Source organism: Arvicanthis niloticus, chromosome 5, assembly GCF_011762505.2.
Source record: "Arvicanthis niloticus isolate mArvNil1 chromosome 5, mArvNil1.pat.X, whole genome shotgun sequence".
Lineage (NCBI taxonomy): Eukaryota > Metazoa > Chordata > Mammalia > Rodentia > Muridae > Arvicanthis > Arvicanthis niloticus.
In genome coordinates, this window is record NC_047662.1 from 18,647,938 (window position 1) to 18,666,367 (window position 18,430).

Sequence of the window (18,430 nt, forward strand, 5' to 3'; positions counted from 1 at the left end):
GTCACCTCTATGACCTTTGTACACACGGTGTTCTGTAAACATGGTTTAATGGGTCACTAACCTCTAGTGGGCATTCAAAGCTCACTGATCTGTTTTCACACTGACTGCTCAGTCACCTGGAGAATTTCCAAGCGGCTCCTGCTCAGGCCTTTCCCCCTGGGAGACTCTGACTCTGATTCCACAGGGTCAAGGCCCAAGGTATCTGAGGTTCTTTGGATATGGTCTAGAACCAGCATAGAGGAACCTTCAGCAGCTGCCACCAGATCAGCCAGCTCAGTCCTTCAAAGTGCTTCTGGTGACTGAAAAGCATGACACTTCTGGGGCCTGCCCTGGGCCAGAGAAACCCTGTGTGCTTTCCCAGAAAACACCAGGCCTCCCTCTAAAGGGATTAATATGCCTAAGAACTAAGTGACTGGGGGCTGTGGCTCGGTTAGTAGAGTGTTTGTCTAGCATGTATGAAGCCCTGGGTTCAATCCCTAACACTGCATCTACTGTGTGGAACATGCTTGCCATCCCAGCACCTGGAAGTTGAAAGGCAGGAAGATCAAGAATCAAAGTCATCCTCCGATACACAGCAAGTTCAAGGCCAGCCTGAGCTACAAGAGCTCCCCGTCAAGAGCTGGGGAGCTAGCTCAGTCAGTAAGGTACTTGCTGCAAAAGCATAGGGTCCTGGATACAGAGCCCTGGCACTCATACACAGCCAGGGTCACAGCGCTTCTGCAAGCAGCACTGTGAGGCAGAAACAGGGATATCCCTTTGTCTGGGATCACACAGCCAGTAGGAACTCAAAGCCAGGTCAGTGGGAACTTACTGACCACTGCTACTGAACCCAGCCAGGCAAATGGATACAGTGGTCATTGGCCAGCCCACAATGAGAGACCCTGTGTTGAAACACAAAGGTCAAGAGCGATCACACACGGACATCTGAGGTCAACCTCTGGCCACCTCCACACACATACACATTTAGCAGCACACATGTTCACAGACATAGAACAACATATCCACCCTCAGACACATCTCATACACATTAAGAGTAAAAAGATAATAACACAGCTGGATGATCAAACTGCCTTTCAGGTTGTTTCTTCCTTCCAAAGTTTCAATTTCTATTCCCAGATCTACCTTGCCACGCCACGGGCCAGAGAGAGCTGGACATCAGCCAAGAAAAGTCAGCGCTCAAGGCTGAGGCATGTGCTGGAGGCCAGACTTTGAGACCAGGCCGAGGCTAACCCTCACCCTAGACAAAGGCAGCTGGGAGGGGAAGGGCTGGGATCACATTCACCTGTCTTCAAAGTCATGGACAATCTCTTATAATCTGTCCCCATCTCTTCTCTCCAGCACACAGGAGACAATGACCCCCGTTCCCACACTCACCATCGGCCTACATAGTGCCGAGCCATTGATGGTGTTGCTCTCTGCTTATTTTGCTACAGAGGCATCCTGGCAGCTGGCTGCCCCTCCCTCCTCCCTCCTCACAGCTCTGAGGTCCTGTAGTCCACACATCCCTCTCTTCTTCCCTAGGAGTGCCTTTCCAGTCTCATCCATTAGCTTTTTCCACTGTCTCTCCAGACTTCAGTTCCCTCGAGCATGGGCCAGGGCCCCTGAATTCCTCTCCCAGAAGTAATCTCCTCTACTTCCACTGACAGGTTGGACGTAAATGACATGCACAGATTTGGGGACTTTTGGAATACTGGGTTATAGACTCCCAGACACTGCTAAAGACACAAGTCTTAGCGGGCCATGTCTCATAAAAGCCAGAGAGATGGTGTTCTTGCTTTTCTAGGCCCATGCACCTGGGCTCAGTTAATAAGAGACTCTCACTGGGGGTCTGAACCAGAAGACCAGAGTATGGAAAACCCACTGTAGGGCTGATAATCGATGGCAGGACAATGTCCTAGGAACAGTGGCACCTTAAGCTGCGGCATTATGGAGCAGTGTCCTGCCAACATGGCCTGTGATGTCACTCTGGCTGGCATCTGCCTGCTGCTCAGCCCCAGTTCTCCAGCTCTGGAAGCTTCTGGGAACTACTGAGTTTCCCATCAAGTGACTTCCTATTCTGTTTAGAACAGCCCAGCTGGGTGTTTCTGGGCTTACAGCAAGCTGCCTAAGGATACACCTACCATCCCACAGATTGGACCTTGGGTGTGTGAGTCTGAGTGTGGAGGCCAAAAGTTGCCCTTGGGTGTCTTCCTAAGTCATTCTCCACCTTACTCATTTATTTTGGTTTTGGCTGTCCTGGAACTCACTCTGTACACCAGGCTGGACTCTAACTCAGAAATCTGCCTGCCTCTGCCTCCCAAGTGCTGAGGTTAAAAGTATGTGCCACCATACCCAGTTTGTAGCCCTGGCTGTCCTAGAACTTGTTCTGTAGACCAGGCTGGACTTAAACTCAGAGCTCTTCCCACCTCTGCTTTCTAAACTGGGATTGATGGTGTACTACACCTTGCCCAGCTTATTTTGCTTTTTTGAGATAAGTTTCCATGTAATCTTAGCACTCCAGGAACAGCATAAGTTTTGAGGCTAGCCTGTTCTACATAACTGGTTAAGAGGCCAGCCTCAACTACAGAATCAGACCCTGTCTCAATAAAACAAGACACATGGAGATGCATATCAACTCAGGAGATGGCTCAGTATGTAAAGTGCTTGCTGCACAGCCATGAAGACCGACTCCCTAGCACTCACATAAAAAGCTAGGCCTGCCTGTGCCTGCCTGTGCATCTCCTCCCAGGGCTGAAGAGGGAGAGACAGGAGGGTCCCTGGGGTTGGCTGAGCAGCCAAGCTATTGAATTAGTGTGCTCCAGGTTCTAAGCGTGTTTCTGGTTGGAAGAGAACCAGGGTGAGATCCTGTCTCAAAATAATAGTAATGAATAATGACGAGAACAATAACAGTAAAAATTTCACACATGTGCACATGCACACACAAAGACAGACACACACACACACAGAGACACACAACACACACAGACACACATAGGGTCAGACAGACACTCACACATACAGAAACACATACAGACACACACACACAGGGACACACACAGACACACACATACAGAAACACAGACACACACACAGAGAGACACACACAGACACACACAACACACACAGACACACATAGAGTCAGACAGACACACACACAGAAACACACACAGAGACAGACACACACACAGAGACAGACACACACATAGAGACAGACACACACACACATACAGAAGCATATACAGACTCACACACAGAGAGACAGACACACATACAGAAACACATACAGACACACACAGAGAGACAGACACACACAGAGAGACAGACACACATATAGAAACACATACAGACACACACAGAGAAACACACACAGAGACAGACCCTTCTGCCTCTCTTCAGTGCCTCGTCCACTTGGGGTTCTTTACTCGTGAGGTTCTTTACTGCCAGAGGACCTTTGCACAAGCTGTTCCCCCCAACTGAACAACCCCAGGCCACTGTTCTCTGTTTAGTTTTTATGTTTTGATTTTTTTTTATTTGTTACTCAACCAATCCTTTCTAAGCACCTACTTAGTGCTACAACAGGGGGCTGGGAGTATAGCTCGCAGCAGAGGGCATGCCTAGTATGCATGACACCATAAATTTAATTGCTAGCCACACTCAAAACAGTAATTAAACCTGAGAATACAATACCAAGCTTAGAGTCTAGTCTCATGGAAGAGAAAAATCTATTCTATCAAGAAACCAGATGTTAATGAACTAGTTATAAATATATATATATATATATATATATATATATATATATATATATATATTTTTTTTTTTTTAAGACAGGGTTTTCTTCGTGTAGACCCAGCTAGCCCAGAACTTGCTCTGTACACCAGACTGGCCTTGAACTCACAGAAATCCACCTGCTTCTGCCTCTTTTTTTTTTTTTTTTTAATTTTTTTTTTTTTTAGATTTATTTATTTAATGTATGTGAGTACACAGTCATTCTCTTCATACATACCAGAAGAGGGCATAAGAGCCCATTATAGATGGTTGTGAGCCACCATGTGGTTACTGGGAATTGAACTCAGGACCTTTGGAAGAGCAGTCCATGCTCTTAACCACTGAGCCATTCATTCCTCCAGCCACCCTGCTTCTGCCTCTTGAGTGCTGAGATTAGAGACATGTACCACCACTACTTGGTAATAAATATAAATTTTATCTGTGGGACCAGTGGGAATACGATAAAAACACTGAGCAGCCAGGCCAGCTGAAGATCTGATCGGTGTGGACCGGGGAACAATTAAGGAGAGGTGGGCAGACGGCAGATACACAGCAGGTAAAACTCATGGCCCTTAGTGAAGACAAGTGCGTGCATCTCCCAGCTTGTGCAACAGAGCCAGGCACCCAGCCGGCAGAGTCACGAGTGTAGTCTAAGCAAACCTGCTGCAAACCACTGGACATGGGAGTCTGGGTTAGGTGAATCACTTGAGAGGCAGGAGGTGACTGAAGCCATGGACTAGACAGCCTGGAGAGAGGGGCAGCAGCAGGAAGAGAGATGACCCAGGGCTCAGCCTTAAGGAAGGCCTGACAAGGGGATGAACTTCCTGCCACCTGCTACCACAGGCAATCGCTGTTGACTATGATCTTCTGTCCCTTGGGCTGACTTCTCCCTAGGGCAGGAACTGCCTGTCTCTTGCTGAGAGATGAGTCTTCTGAGCACCTACCGCTTGGAACCACAGTGCCATTATGAGACCCTGGGTAAGGCTGTCTCATCCAGTCCTTGGACAATACAACTAGGTTTTTGACCCCCAATGTCCAGCAAAAAGTCCAAATGCCTACTTGTGTCCAGCCCCTCCAAGATGCTAAGCACCCCTTAGCACACTGCTCCATCTTTAACCTCTGACTAGCTCTCTAATCAGCACAGCATCAGCTGGGACAATATGCAACTGTTCCAAAGAGGGAGACACTGGCAGAGGGCCTCACGAGCCTCTCCACAGCCAGACCACCTGAAATGGAGAGAAGCTCTGTGGACGCTCATGGCGGGGGTGGGGTGGGGATGAGGGGAGGGTTGGATCTCTGGACCCTGCCCTCCTTCTCTAAGAAGTGATCTCCTCCCCCAGGGTTAAATCCATGGTCATGTTTATCATGCCTGAGTCTATACCTCTGTGACCTCTGTTGATGAAACCGGGGGTGGAGACCCAGCTTCTGTAATCAGTCCAGAAGCTGGGCTGGGCTGGGCTGTCAGGAATTTGGAAGTGGGACATGAGAGACTGGCTGGGTTACCTTTAGACACCGGACAAGTGAGGTCACATAACCGTGGGGGCCGAAGCTACACTCTGGGGCCTATCCAATGAGAAAGGAGCAGAAGCAATAATCAGATGACGGCGTAAGACAAGGTGGATGAGGCAGATGCCTGAGCTCCTGGCTCCTCACAACTCCTGGGCCGCTTGGGGTCCAGTTCCAAGAGGTACCTCCATTTCTCTAAAACAAGCTTCCTTTCCACAGAAACTGGCCAAAAGTGTTTATATCATCTACAGTCTCCAGGATCCCATAATTATTATTTTTTTTTTTTTGAGACAGGGTCTATTATGTAGCCTTGCTTGTCCTGGAACTCACTATGATGACCAGGCTGGCTTCAAACTCACAGAGATCTTCCTGCCTCTGCCTTCCAAGTGCTGGGACTAAAGATGAGAGCCACTATGCCCATACTACATAATATTTTACAGTAAAACAAGAAGACAGATCACGAGGCAAACCATAAGGACTGCGTATGCTGCCATTCTGCTCTTATTGTTATGGTACTTAAGACCAGACCTAAGATGCTAAGCTGTACTGTATCCCCACCTTACAAATACCAAAACCTGAGGATGAGACCCTTAGCCAGAGGAGGGGTTACACGTCCACAAGTGTAACAGGCAGGAGGCTGAGGCAGAATTTGAGGCCAGCCCGGAGCTACATAGCAAGACTCTGTGTCGAAAAGAAAAGGAAAGGAAAGGAAGGAAAAAAGAAAGAAAAGAAGTCCTACGGGTACAGGTGTCGTGGTACACACCTGTAATCCCAGCACTCAGTAGTCAGAGAGATGGGGGTATTATGAATTTCAGGATAGCTTAGGCTAGACCCTGTCTCAAAATACACACACACCAAAGAAAAGGTAATTTTGACTCCATCAGAATTTCAGCAGTGTAAGACATGATATGGATTTTAGGTAAACATTCCCCACAGTCTAGCCTCAGTCTAGCCTCAGTCTAGCCTCAGTCTAGCCTCAGTCCTTTCCCCACCTATCAGCTCTGAAGATGAACACTGAAAGAATGCACGTGTCCACAAGGACTGCCTCTCACAGAGCATGGGTCAAGATGCTCTCCTGGCTTCCTGACATGCTTTCTTCCAACAGGACCTCGAATTCACTCACTTGTGCTCTCCACTAAAGTATCACTTAGTCTTCCACCTGGAAACAGAATTTCCTTCAGGAAGTTCTCATGGTCCTCACTGGCTCCCTCCCTAGCCTGTCCCTTTGGCCTCAGACAGCACTGACTGTGTCTTTCACTGGATACTCAGGACAACTCCTGGCATTCTCAAAGCAGGATCATTATGCCCTTGGTGCCCAGCACAGAAATGGCACAGAGAGCAGTACAAAGCACAGCAGCTTGCCGGGCCTGCTGTGCCCCACCGGGCAGCTGCCTTACTTTCCCTGTGAAAGTCAATGGAGTGATGGCTACAGAGGGGTCCAGGACAGGCAGGGGTTGTCTGATGCAGGAATTATTGTAACACTCCCTCTCGTTGCACAGAAAGTCACAATGAAAAAAACTGGAAACATTTAGCAATTCGGTGGGGTTTTAAGCAGGGAGAAATCATGAGACTCAGTTTCAAGATGAAATAACTGAGGTTTGGAGAAGTTCTGAAAGGTGATGCTTGCGAGAGAGGGAGCAGGACCAAAGGCTAAGGCAATGAGGAAATGCCCGCTGCCCCACTCCCTCGCTCTGGGAGCTCAGGCAGTGTCTTGCCCTCTCTGGGTACCAGCTTCTCCATCTTAAATGAGAGAAATTCTAGCTGATTTCTCTTTTACTGGGGTCCTTCAGCCTGGACATTCTTAGTTCCTATGACCTGTCCAGGGTCCTTCCCAGTAAGGTTGACAAAAAAAGGTTTGCAGGTCCTGGGACAGAGTCCCTAGTTACTTCCAGGAAACTGGTTAGAACTAAGAGCCTTGACTTGGGAAGCAACTGCAGTTTCAAGCCTGGTGTTGAGTTAGTCATGCCCAGTACTGGAGGGAGGAAAAAAAAAAAAAATCCCAGTATCAAACTACATGTAAGCACAGCACAGTAACAGAGAGACATGACCACAAAACCAACCACAAAACTCCAGCAAAATCTAAGTCCTAAGTAGTAAGTCAGACTCTTAAATTTTGAGACACTGGAATGTTGAAGGGAGAGCTGATCTGGGGCCTCTTGCAAAAGTGAAAGCTTGAAAGCACACAGATCTGAAGGGGAAAAAAAAAAGAAGAAGAAGAAGAAGAAAAGAAACAGGATTTTGTCTGGCCTGACCTGAAGCAAATCTGAGTTTACGCAGCCAGGTAAGGTCAGTTAGGCACTTATAGCAAGAGCGAACCCCTGTGCTCTGATTCAACGCTCTAATGGACCACCTGGAGAAGAGAATGATGGGTAAAATCCCTCAAGATGCTAAAGGGCCCTGAGATGTGGTGGCTCTGAACTTATGCATCACTTGAAATTGACAGTCTTTGTATAATTCTCTGCCTTCCTTACCAAGGAGGAAAAGTCCAGACAGAGAGCCAGCCAGTCAGGGTAAAAGAGGAAGGGAGATTTCCTAAGACCTCGGCTCAGAGTATTTCTGTGTAGCCTTGTATCTGCCACACAGTAGGTACAATTTACGAGGAAGGGTAGGGGGACCAGACTGACCACTGAGGTCCAAAATGCCACTTCAACCCATGGCATTCTCTAGAAGAGAGCTGGGCTCATATTATCCCCCTCTGGCCCCAGACTACAGGCTGTCTGCTGCAGAATATTCCTAGTGGAGAAAACCTGCAGCTAGTTCAGAGAAGAGGAATGAACTCCAGTGAGCTTGGGAATGGGGTGGGGCAGCATACAAGGGCATAAGAAAGAGCCTGGGACACTTTGCCTGGAAACACAAAGAGGAGAGGGGAGGGGAGAGGAGCCTATAAACTTGCCCTCGACAGCCAAGGTGAACCCCGGCTCTTGGCGCCTTCCCATTCACATTCATTCCACAAGGCGAGCCAAGTCTCAGAACCAGCGGCCAGGAGGAGGGGGCCTCCTCTCTCCTGCAGCCTGAGAGAGGTAAGTTCAGGACTGAGCCTGCTTCTCAGAAAGGGAGTGACCTGAGGGGTTGCATATTTGTGGGGTTCTAAAAGCGAAAACAGAACTGTAAGCCTCTGAGCAAACACACATATAATGGGCAGGTCGCCCAAAGTATTTGGGAGATGTGCCCCAACATGTGGAGTCTGTGTCGAGGTGACCCCGAGACCCCCCACAAAGTCCATCTGGTCCTCTCTCCCCGGCTCCACCGTGGGGACGCAGATGTTTGAGATGAGCTCGGTTCCCACAGATCTAGGAAGGGCGCGTTTCTGGAGCGCAGGGAAGAGCCATCCTAGCTCCAAGCATTCCTGCAAAGGTCAAAGCCAGGTCCCAAGTTGACATGAGGTCCCCTCCCTCCTTGGCCCCTCACCTCCTCCCGTGCCAGCGCCGCTCCGCGGCACCGGGGCATCTTGGCGGCGAAGGCAGCTGCCCCGGCTGGGGAACTGAGGTCCTCCGCGGTGACGGCCAGGAACTCCGCGACACTGAGCTGTTCGGGCATGGCGGGCGCGAGGAGGAGACGCCGGGGCTGCCTAGAGCGCGGGGGACGCTGCACTTAACCGTGCTGGTATAGCTGCTTCCCGCAGGCCCTGTCTCACTACCCGCAGCGTCCCAGTCGAGGCCTCTTCACTCTCTGGCCCCGCCCCTAACTTCCCTGCCACGCCCCCGGCCGCCAGCCTTTCTCTTCGGACACGCCCCTGGCCCGCTTGTCTACCTCTCTGGCCACACCCCCCTACTCGCTGTAACTCCCTGGCCAAGACCCATTGCCTCGCCTAACTCCCTGGCCACGCCCCCAGTTCTCACTCTCCGGCCACACCCCAGCCGCGCCCCTAACTCCCTGGTCACGCCCCAACCTCGCTTGGGCCCCACTCTGTCCTGCCTTCAAGACCTACAGTTGGGGAGCGTTCTCCCGGGACTCTGCTCCTGACTCCCAGGCCCCGCCCCCGATCCGCTTCCCTTCCTAGCCCCGCCCCCAAGGCCTACCAGCTTCTGAGTGCTGCACACACGCTCGCAGCTTGTCCAGCATCATCCAGCCCCGCCCCTAGCTCGATGCTCTGCCCACCGTGCTCTGGCTGGCTTCTTGTTCACTTGTTCGCGTCTCCTTTCTCTAGGTTCTTCAGAGCAGTCTCCCTCTACCTCACGGGTGCTGAGATTAAAGGCAAGGCCTGTGCCACCAGGCCATATAAGATCTCCGCCATCAGCCAGCTATGTGCTATTGAATCAGTTGCCCCTCTGGTTTTTTAAAAGTAATCCTGTCATAACCCAGAATATGTTTAAAAAGGAATGGGAGAGGTTCACCCTTATCTCAGGTACACAGAATAGGTCGGGTTTTGTTGTTATTGTTTTGCGGAGTTTTTTGTTTTGTTTTGTTTTTGCCCGATTTCTTAATTCCAGCTGTGAGCCAGGGGCCCTTCCCATTGCCTTGGACTCCAGCATCTCTTTCTGCTTCTGCTTGAAAGCCTTATCTTCTCACTGGGCTCTTTCAGGGGCTTCTTCTTGACACCTTCACTGCCCAGCATGGCGCCTAGTATCTGGTGCCCTTTTCCCAGACCAGATGCTAAGTGACTCCAGCAGTTGTTTCAGGCTCCATACTCAGTCCTCTAAATTTGCTTCTCCTGGTCTGCCTCCCTCAGTTTTTGTTTGATTTTGGGTTTTTGTTTTTTAAGGTTTAGCCTAAATGTTTCAAACGTTACCACTAGGCTTATCCTGACCACCCTGTTCAAAACTAGTCACTCGCTGCCTCTCTCACCCCTCAGTCTCCATCCCCCATCCATAATCATCTTTATTCTGCTTGTTTTTTGTGAATGAATACTGGGTGCTCTTGGAGGCCAGAAAAGAGTATCAGATCCCCTGGAACTCGAGCTACAGATGATGATGAGCCACCATCTAGGTGCTGGGAATTGATCCAGGGTCATCTGTAAGAACAAATGTTCTTTAGTCACTGAGATAGCTATCCATCCCCCTTTTAAATTTTTCACTTTTAGAAATTTGCAGTGTGCATGAATGTATGTGTGTGTGTGTTCTCCTATGTGTACACTGGCAGGACACTGAACTCAAGAGGGCAGAGGGCAGCTTTCAGGAGTTGGCTCTCCTTCCTACGTGTGTTCCAAGGACTGAACTCAGGGCATCAGGCTTGAGAGCAGGTTCCCTTTCTCACCTATCTGTTTATTTACCTCGAGACAGGGTTTTATACAGACTCAAACTTAATGTGTAGCCATGGGTAACCTCAGACTCCTGATCCACATCCTTCCACCTCCTGAATGTGACTGCAGACATGGACCACCACACCAGGGTTCTGAGATGCTCTCTGTGTGCCAACCCAGAACTCTAATACATTACACCTCTGAGAGCTGTCCAGGGCGCTGCTTCCTCCCTTCCTCCTCCCTTCCTCCATTTTCTATCTTTCTTTTTGAGAAAGAGTCTTATTATGAAGCCCTGGATGACCTGAAACTCACTCTATTTATCAGGCTGGTCTCCACCTCAGCAGAGCTCTGCCTGCCTCTGCAGGGATAAAGGTGTGTGCCACCATGTCTAGGTCATGCTGCTTTCTTCCCTCCCATCTACCCTTCGCTCTCCTACTGCCGTGTAAGTTCTGTAAGAAAAGAAGGGTTTTGTTCTGGTGAGGACTTTGTGGGAGACCAGGTTAGGGTCCAGAGGCACAGCCTGTCTGGTTGAATCCTGTCTTTGCTATCTTTCTTAGGTAAGTGGCTTCATTTCTGTGCCAGTTTCCTCTCACCGGTGGGACGAGGATGCCTTCCTCCTAAGATCGGCAAATTGAACAGATGATAAACAAAATGCAAGGTTTAGCCTTGGTATGCCTTTACCATGTCAATCATCGGTCCCATAGCTGATACATAGTAGGCAAGCAATGAACACACCATGGCATGGCAGCTTACCTGTGCTCAAAGCCAGCTGACCCACAGAATCCAGGCTTATCTGAAGTTAGACTCCCTGCTTCTTTTGGTGACATGTGAGCTACCATCTGGGGACAAGTTCTGGCTCAGCTCCAGGATGTAGGTAATCCATAATTTCTAGTTCAAATGAGAACTGATGAGGGGCCATGGGGCTGGCAGTAAAAAGGTTTCTGTACCCTGAGGATCTGGGCTCCCAGCACCTTCTTGAACTAGCGTGGCCCGCCTGCCTCTTCCGCCTCTTCCCTCTCTCAGGAGAAAAGAACCAACCTCCACGAAGTTCCTGAGAGCACCAAACTGACATCTGGCTGCTCTTGTCACCTGCCTGCCCCAAAGCCTGTCTCTATTGCCCGCCAGCTCAGAGCCACCTGTAACTCCAACTCCAGGAGATCCAACACCCTCTGTGTCCTCCACAGGCACCTGCACACACGGGAACATACCTACGCACAGGCACATAACTTTAAAAAAAAAAAATCTTCTAATAAGAGGATATGAGTGTCAATCCATTTACACAGCTGGAATTCCTAAGACGAGGGTTTTCATGTTCCCAGGACATGAACTATTAATGAAAGGGAAGTTGTTTCTCAGAGATGCTCTCTGTCTCGATCCTAGGTCCAGGCCATACAATCCTTTCAAAATTAGCTCCCCATGTGGTTCACTTTGTTTTCTTGTTTATCCTTCACACTGTTGTGTTTTATATAAAAAAGAACCAGGATGTGTTTGTTGGGGGGCAGTATGGTGAGGTGGAAGGGGGTGCCTCTGTGGGCCGAGAAGGAATGCTAACACTGTCTGCTGAGACATAGATGGATCCTACTTTCTCTTTTTTCTCACCTACCAGCTTGGTAAGTCCCTGACCTCAATTGCTCCCAGGAGTTCCCAGCCAAGGAACTGAAAAGTACCCTAGTCAAACACAGTCACTTCCCAGGGCCGGTTCTACAGAAGTCTGGCCCACCCTAATGGGTACTCAGGGCTCAGTGATTTTGTATAACCTTAGTTCAAGCCACTGGCTGACCCTAATCTTTGAATCTCAATTCTTAAATTCTTTAAAGAGAGAACTTGATATTTCCTGCCGGGAAGAGACTTAGAAGAGAACCACCAAACTTGAGCACCTACTTGGTGCTATGGCGCCCCCTAGCGTTAAGTAGTGCGTAACCTACACAGCAGGAAAGCAGAACACAGTACTTCTGGAGAACTGGCAGAAGGGGCATGCTCACCCACAGAGCAGAAGCATAATTTTCTCCCACACACGTCAATTTCCAGAGAACAATGTGAATAGATTAGATACTTCCAAAATCAGATTCTCAAAGGGTCAGGGCATCTTTTAGAAGATAAAATCTTCTAAAGAGATATTTGATAGGTACATAAAAACATCTGATAGAGAAATATATATCAGCGTACTTCTGCACAGCTAGGCTTAAGAATAGGACTGAGGGTCGGTGAGATGGCTCTGTGACAAAAGATACTTGCTTCTTGTCAAACTTGGGAAGCAGAGGCAGGCAGATCACTTGTGGGCTGGAGGTAGAGAGTTCCAGGCCAGCCATGGCTACATAGTGAGACCTTAGCTCAAAAACAAACAAAACAACAACAACAACAACAAAAGCATGATTTCTTTGAAAGCCTGGAGATCTGAGTTTGATCCCCAGAACCCTTGTCTAGTACATGCTCCGACATAAATGTACACACACACACACACGATCCCCAGAACCCATGCATTATACATGCTCCACACATGCACACACACACACACACAAATAACAAATAAATTGTAAAAGATACAATTTTTTTAATTTTTAAAAAAGATTTTTTAAATTTTATGTGTATGAGAGTTTTGCCTGCATATATGTATGTATAGACATGTGTGCCTGGCACCTATGGAAACCATAAGATGTCATAAATCCCCTGGAATTAGAGTTGCCATATGGGTGCTGGGAACCTAACCCATGTTCTCTGCAAGAACAACAGATGCTCTTAACACAGAGCCCTCTCTCCAGCCCTCAGTGGCTCACCTCCTAAGACGGAGGGATTGAGAGGCTGTGGGTGTGATTTCGTGTCTCTCGTCCTCAGAGCCCTGGATTTCCATTCCAGAAACTCATGAAAACAGTGTGTGGTGGTGCAAGCCAATAATGCCTGCGATTCCAGCACTGAAGAGTCTGGGGGAAAAGGTGGATAAAACCAAGGTCATCCTCTGCTTCAATGAGAGCTTGAAGCCAGCCTGGGCTACATGAGATCCTGTGTCAGAAAAGGGTAAAGCCGGAGAGATGGCTCAGTGGCTTACAGTGCATGCTGTTCTTGCAGAGGACCCGAGTTTGATTCCCAGCGACCATATCTGTTGTAATAATTATTCCATCTCAAATCAGGGTTGCCTATCCTACCTTTTATCATTCAGTTCACAGATGAAAGACACACAACCTTTATACTTATAATAAGTTTAATCGGCACTAGAGCTGGGCGACCATCTCAGCTATTAGAATCTACGTCCCCATCAATAGCCCTGATCTATAACTTTCCATGTTCCGTCTGGACCGCTCTTAACTCCAATTGGCCAACCCTAATGGCCATGTTGTCATGACTTACCTACCTCATGGCATCTTCTCTTCCCACACTCTCCCGCTCCATGGTCTTCTCAGACACCAAGCCTGGGAACCCAAACTCCACTTATGTCTCTTCGGCCCAGCTACAGGCCGTAGACATCTTTATTCACCAATCAGGGATAACTTGGCAGGCAAGATTACACAGCGCCACTTGAGTTTGTGCAGATTCTTTTGTCCCTGGAAGTACCAGGCCTTGGTGGCCAGTATTTAGCAGTACAATACATAGCAAAAGACCAAACCTCAACACACATCAGACAGGTCACAACTGCCTGTAACTCCAGTTCCAAGTGACCTAACACTCCCTTGACCACTTCATATGCAGACATATACATACATATAAACTAATGACAACAATAACAACAGCAACAACAACAATAATAAACTTAAAGGAAGTGAGAGGGCTTGGGGTGAGATGGGTACCCCAGGACATGAAATAATAATCAAATTGAAACTTACCAAAACTTTACTTTGTGCCAGATGGGTGGCACCTGCCTTTAATCCCAGCCTTAGGCAGGCAGAGGCAGGTGGATATCTCTGAGTTAAAGGTTAGAACAGTCAGAGCTAAACAACAACTTAGGAATCCTCATAAAGGTAACTTATGCAAAGGCTGGTTGGCATAGCTCAGGGGTGGAACGCTTGGGTAACGTGGTGAGACTCTGGATTTGATTCCTAGCACTGTAGCAAAGCCTAACTTCATTAGCCAGGAAGTGAGGAAGCCAGAAAGGCAGATGCCAGCATCCAGACTTGATGTGATTGGGTGCCCAGTGTCAGCTTCGAACTCTGTTGGCCACGAATGAGATCGATCAGCAAGCTTGCTTACTTACCTTGTCATGGCCACTTGCCATCTGTGTGACTTCAGAAAAGTAAATTCACCTTTCTGAGCCTCAATGGTCTTTCTGGGCCTCAGACCGATTCGACATGGGTTTTGAAAGGAGGGTAGCGCCTTTCCTTGTGACCACCAGAGGGCAGTAGTGCTCACCCTGGGTGAACAAATCTCTGGCACCAAGACAGAACTCTGGCCAACACCTTCAGAGGGCTGTGGGGTTTTTTTTTGTTTGTTTGTTTGGTTGTTTGGTTGGTTTGGTTTGGGTTTTTTTTTTGTTTTTTTGTTTTTGTTTTGTTTTTTTTTCTGGATCAATGCAGACACCAGCCAACAGATCCACCAAACATCCTCCCCTCCTGCCTTCAGTCTGCTGGGGCCATTTGGTGTGAGTTTCCGACCTGGTCTCTGTCTTCTGTAGTTAAGTCATTATGTTTCTGAAAGAACAGAAAAACCTCATATGCACAGCAACGACCTCTTACTGAAGGTAGGAACTTTCCACCGTCTCCAGTTCAAGCAAGATAGTTTAGATAGAGTTCATTGTCGTGCACGGCACAAGAATATACACTGTGTGGTGTGTGACTACTGTGTTCAGAGCCAAGGCGGCTGTGAAGTCCCACAATGCATCGCTTGCCAGCTTGGCCAGAAACACCTCAGATTTTTATACATTTGGTTTTAAATTCATTTTTGGTCATTATACATTCACAAACTGTTTGCTTTTGCCCCGCCCCTCTTGTGTGACCTCACACCCTCCATTCAGATATGTCACCCATATAGAGCCTGTCCATTGTGGTTTAAATGAATGTAGCAATCTATAACCCCGTGGTTGTAAGCATCACAAAGTGAGGGAGGTTGCTATGGTTTCCCCCATCACCTGACAGATACAGGCACATAGTAAGTCCACAGAAAATGTTTGTGAGCCAGGTGTGATGGTACACAGCTACTCTGCAACCTGAGGCAGGAGGATTTTGAATTCAAAACCAACATGGGAAATTTTAGCAAGACTGAAAACACAGCAAAGACAAACAAGCAAACAACGGAGTGCCTGGGTGAGTGTCTAAATGCTCTGACTAGCATGTGTGAGACCCTGGGTTTGAGCCCCAATTCTGAAAACTAAAAAAGAAAAAAAAATTCATGGAACAAATGAGTGAAGATACCTTCCAGTTCCTGTTTGAGATTGGGTCTGATGTAACCACGGCTGCTGCCTTGACCTCCTGAACCCCCACCTCCTCCACCTTCTAAGTACTGAATTATAGGCATGCGGCACCTAGATCAGCCTCTGAGTTTTGCTTTGTTTTATGGTTCTATGTATCTTACATTTTCATCTGCATTACTAAACATCTGAATCGACAGACATAACAAAAAGCCCCCCCCCCCCAGCCCTGAAACTGTCTCCTCCGTAGTCTTTGACCTTGATTTTAACCAGAATTTCAGGTACCCAGGAATCCACTGCTGCCAGGCCTGCCAGGCTGTGGCCACCTCAGCAAAGAGGAAGCAAAAGCTGAAAGCAGGTGCACAGTGTGGACCAGGAAGGAGACTTCTGACCCCATCCAGGCATAAATGCTCCATCCATAAATGTCTGATAAACGAATGACCCTTGCTCAAAAGAGCTAATTTCACAGGTCTTGGGCAAGCAGTGGTTTTGTTTGTTTGGTTGGTTGGTTGGTTGGTTGGTTTGGGGTTTTTTTTTGTTTTTGTTTTTGTTTGTTTTTCTCTTCCTTTTTCACAGGGGGAAGGTGCAGGCAATGGAACCCAGGGTTTGATGCTTGCACAGGCCCTACCATTGTAATACCCAAACCTGCTTCATACACTTACACTTGCGTTCTGTCAGACAGGCTTGGAGTTTTCCAGTAACCTTGCTGATGAATTCTTTGCATCCCTATCTCAATCCTACTTGGCTGTGAATCCTTTTTACTTTGCAAGGCTATGTTTACTTGGTTGACTTTTATTTAGATTTTTGTCTCTATGTTTAAAAGAACTAACCTATAATTTTTTTTTTTTTTTTGCGTGTCTTCTTTGATGGGCTGTACACCTGTTACATCTACTTCAGGCATGCAGTTCAGGGGTTTCCAAGATACTCAGAAAGCTGGGCATAGGGGAGGGGGTAGTGGGAGCAGAGACAGCAATGTGCGACTTTGATCCTAGCATTCAAGAGGCAGAGGCAGGCAGATCTCTGAGTTTGAGGCCAACCTGGTCTACAGAGTGAGTTCCAGGACAGCCAGGGCTACACAGAGAAACCTTGTCTCAAAACAAAACAAAAAACAAAAAACAACAACAACAACAACAAAAAAAAAAAAAAAAGAAGAAAAGAAAAAAGAAAAAGAAAAGAAAAGAAAACTCTTCATGGTAGTACAGGCCTGTAGTCTCCAGCCTCCAAAGGCATCTTAATAACAATAAAGATTTTGACAACCACAGTGACAACAGCAATGACCAAACAAATAAAAACAAAGAAAGGCTCTAACCTAGTTTCATTTCTAATGTTGAGATTCAATACCCTGACAGAAAGCTGGGGGGAGAGCAGTTAAGAGCACTGACTGTTCTTCCAGAGGTCATGAGTTCAATTCCCAGCACCCACATGGTGGCTCGCAAACATCTATAATGGGATCTGATGCCCTCTCTGGTGTGTCAGAAGACAATGATCGTGTACTCACATACATAGAATAAATAAATCTTTTTTTAAAAAGTAACTGGGGAAAGTGGACTTACTTCAGCTTACAATTTTGGGTTACAGTCTGTCATTGCAGGGAAGTCAAGACAAGCAAGTTATCACACCCTCAGTCAAGGGCAGAAATGAATGCAGCATGCTTGCCTGCTTCCTTGTGCTCAGCTGGACTTCCCCACTCTTACACTGTTCGGATCAACCTGCCTAGGGAATAGTGCCGCCCATGGTGGGTTAGGTCTTCCCACATTGATTCACTTAATTAAGACTGTCCCCCATTCCCCAGATGTGCCCAAAGGCCAACCCAGTGCCAACCCCTCACTGAGACTCATCTAAGGCCAGGCAGTGGTAGCTCAGGTGGTAGAGGCGGGTGGCCTTGGCTTCTTCCTGCTATGTGGGCACATCTGTGTATTCACCAGCTGATCCCTTGAGCTGTTCCATCTTTAAATTATTACCACTAATCATGTTATGAACATTATGTACATTTTTATGTAGTCACTTCCTCATTGTCCTGGGTCTCTATCCAGCGACTGGACTGTGTTTACCTACTGAGGAACTGTCCTTTTCCTAAGTGACTGGCTGCTCTGTTTTATAAACCACTGGTGGCCCTGGAAGGGGGGGGGGGTCCCAGTTCCTCCCTTCACAGCACATGTTCCTCATCATGTGGAACTGTTTCTGTAGTTGCAAGTTTTCGGATACCTTATAGCTTTGATTTGTATTTCCCTGATGGCTAATGACATTACATTTTTAAGTGTATATATATTGGCCTTTAAAACGACTTTTTACTGATCCTTTGTCAATTTCACACCATGCACCCCAATCCCACTCATCTCTTCAGCATGCCTTGCTATCTGCCTATGCAGAACATACCGCAAATGTTCTTGCAGCCCCTTGACCTCGACAGCTAGCCTGTGGTAGTGCAGGTTCAATGGGGTGAGCTTGGGAGAACTGGCTGCTGACCAACTCAGCTACCAGCTGAGATCCACCCAACATCTGCCTCATCTTTGAACTGCTGGAGCACGTGAAGGGGCTGCTCCTACAGAACCAAAGCTGCAGGATCTCCATGACACAGGGCAACAACAGGCCATCTGAGCAGAGTCTCAGGAGGAGCCAGTATTGATGGTGTGGCAGAAGCCAGAGGCCTTGAACCAGACCAGACTCAC

The 18,430-nt window shown here is 47.9% G+C and overlaps 1 protein-coding gene across 1 annotated transcript in view; it reads right to left on the reverse strand.

Moving 5' to 3' along the window:
- The window catches only part of Asap3 (ArfGAP with SH3 domain, ankyrin repeat and PH domain 3), a 40,354-nt gene extending 31,425 nt beyond the window's left edge, over positions 1-8,929 (reverse strand). The window contains exon 1 of the mRNA XM_034502454.2: positions 8,659-8,929. Within this exon, the coding sequence (XP_034358345.1) occupies positions 8,659-8,787 (129 nt within the window). The 5' untranslated portion in view covers positions 8,788-8,929. The remainder of the gene's footprint in view (positions 1-8,658) is intronic.
- Between the last annotated feature and the right edge of the window lie 9,501 nt (positions 8,930-18,430).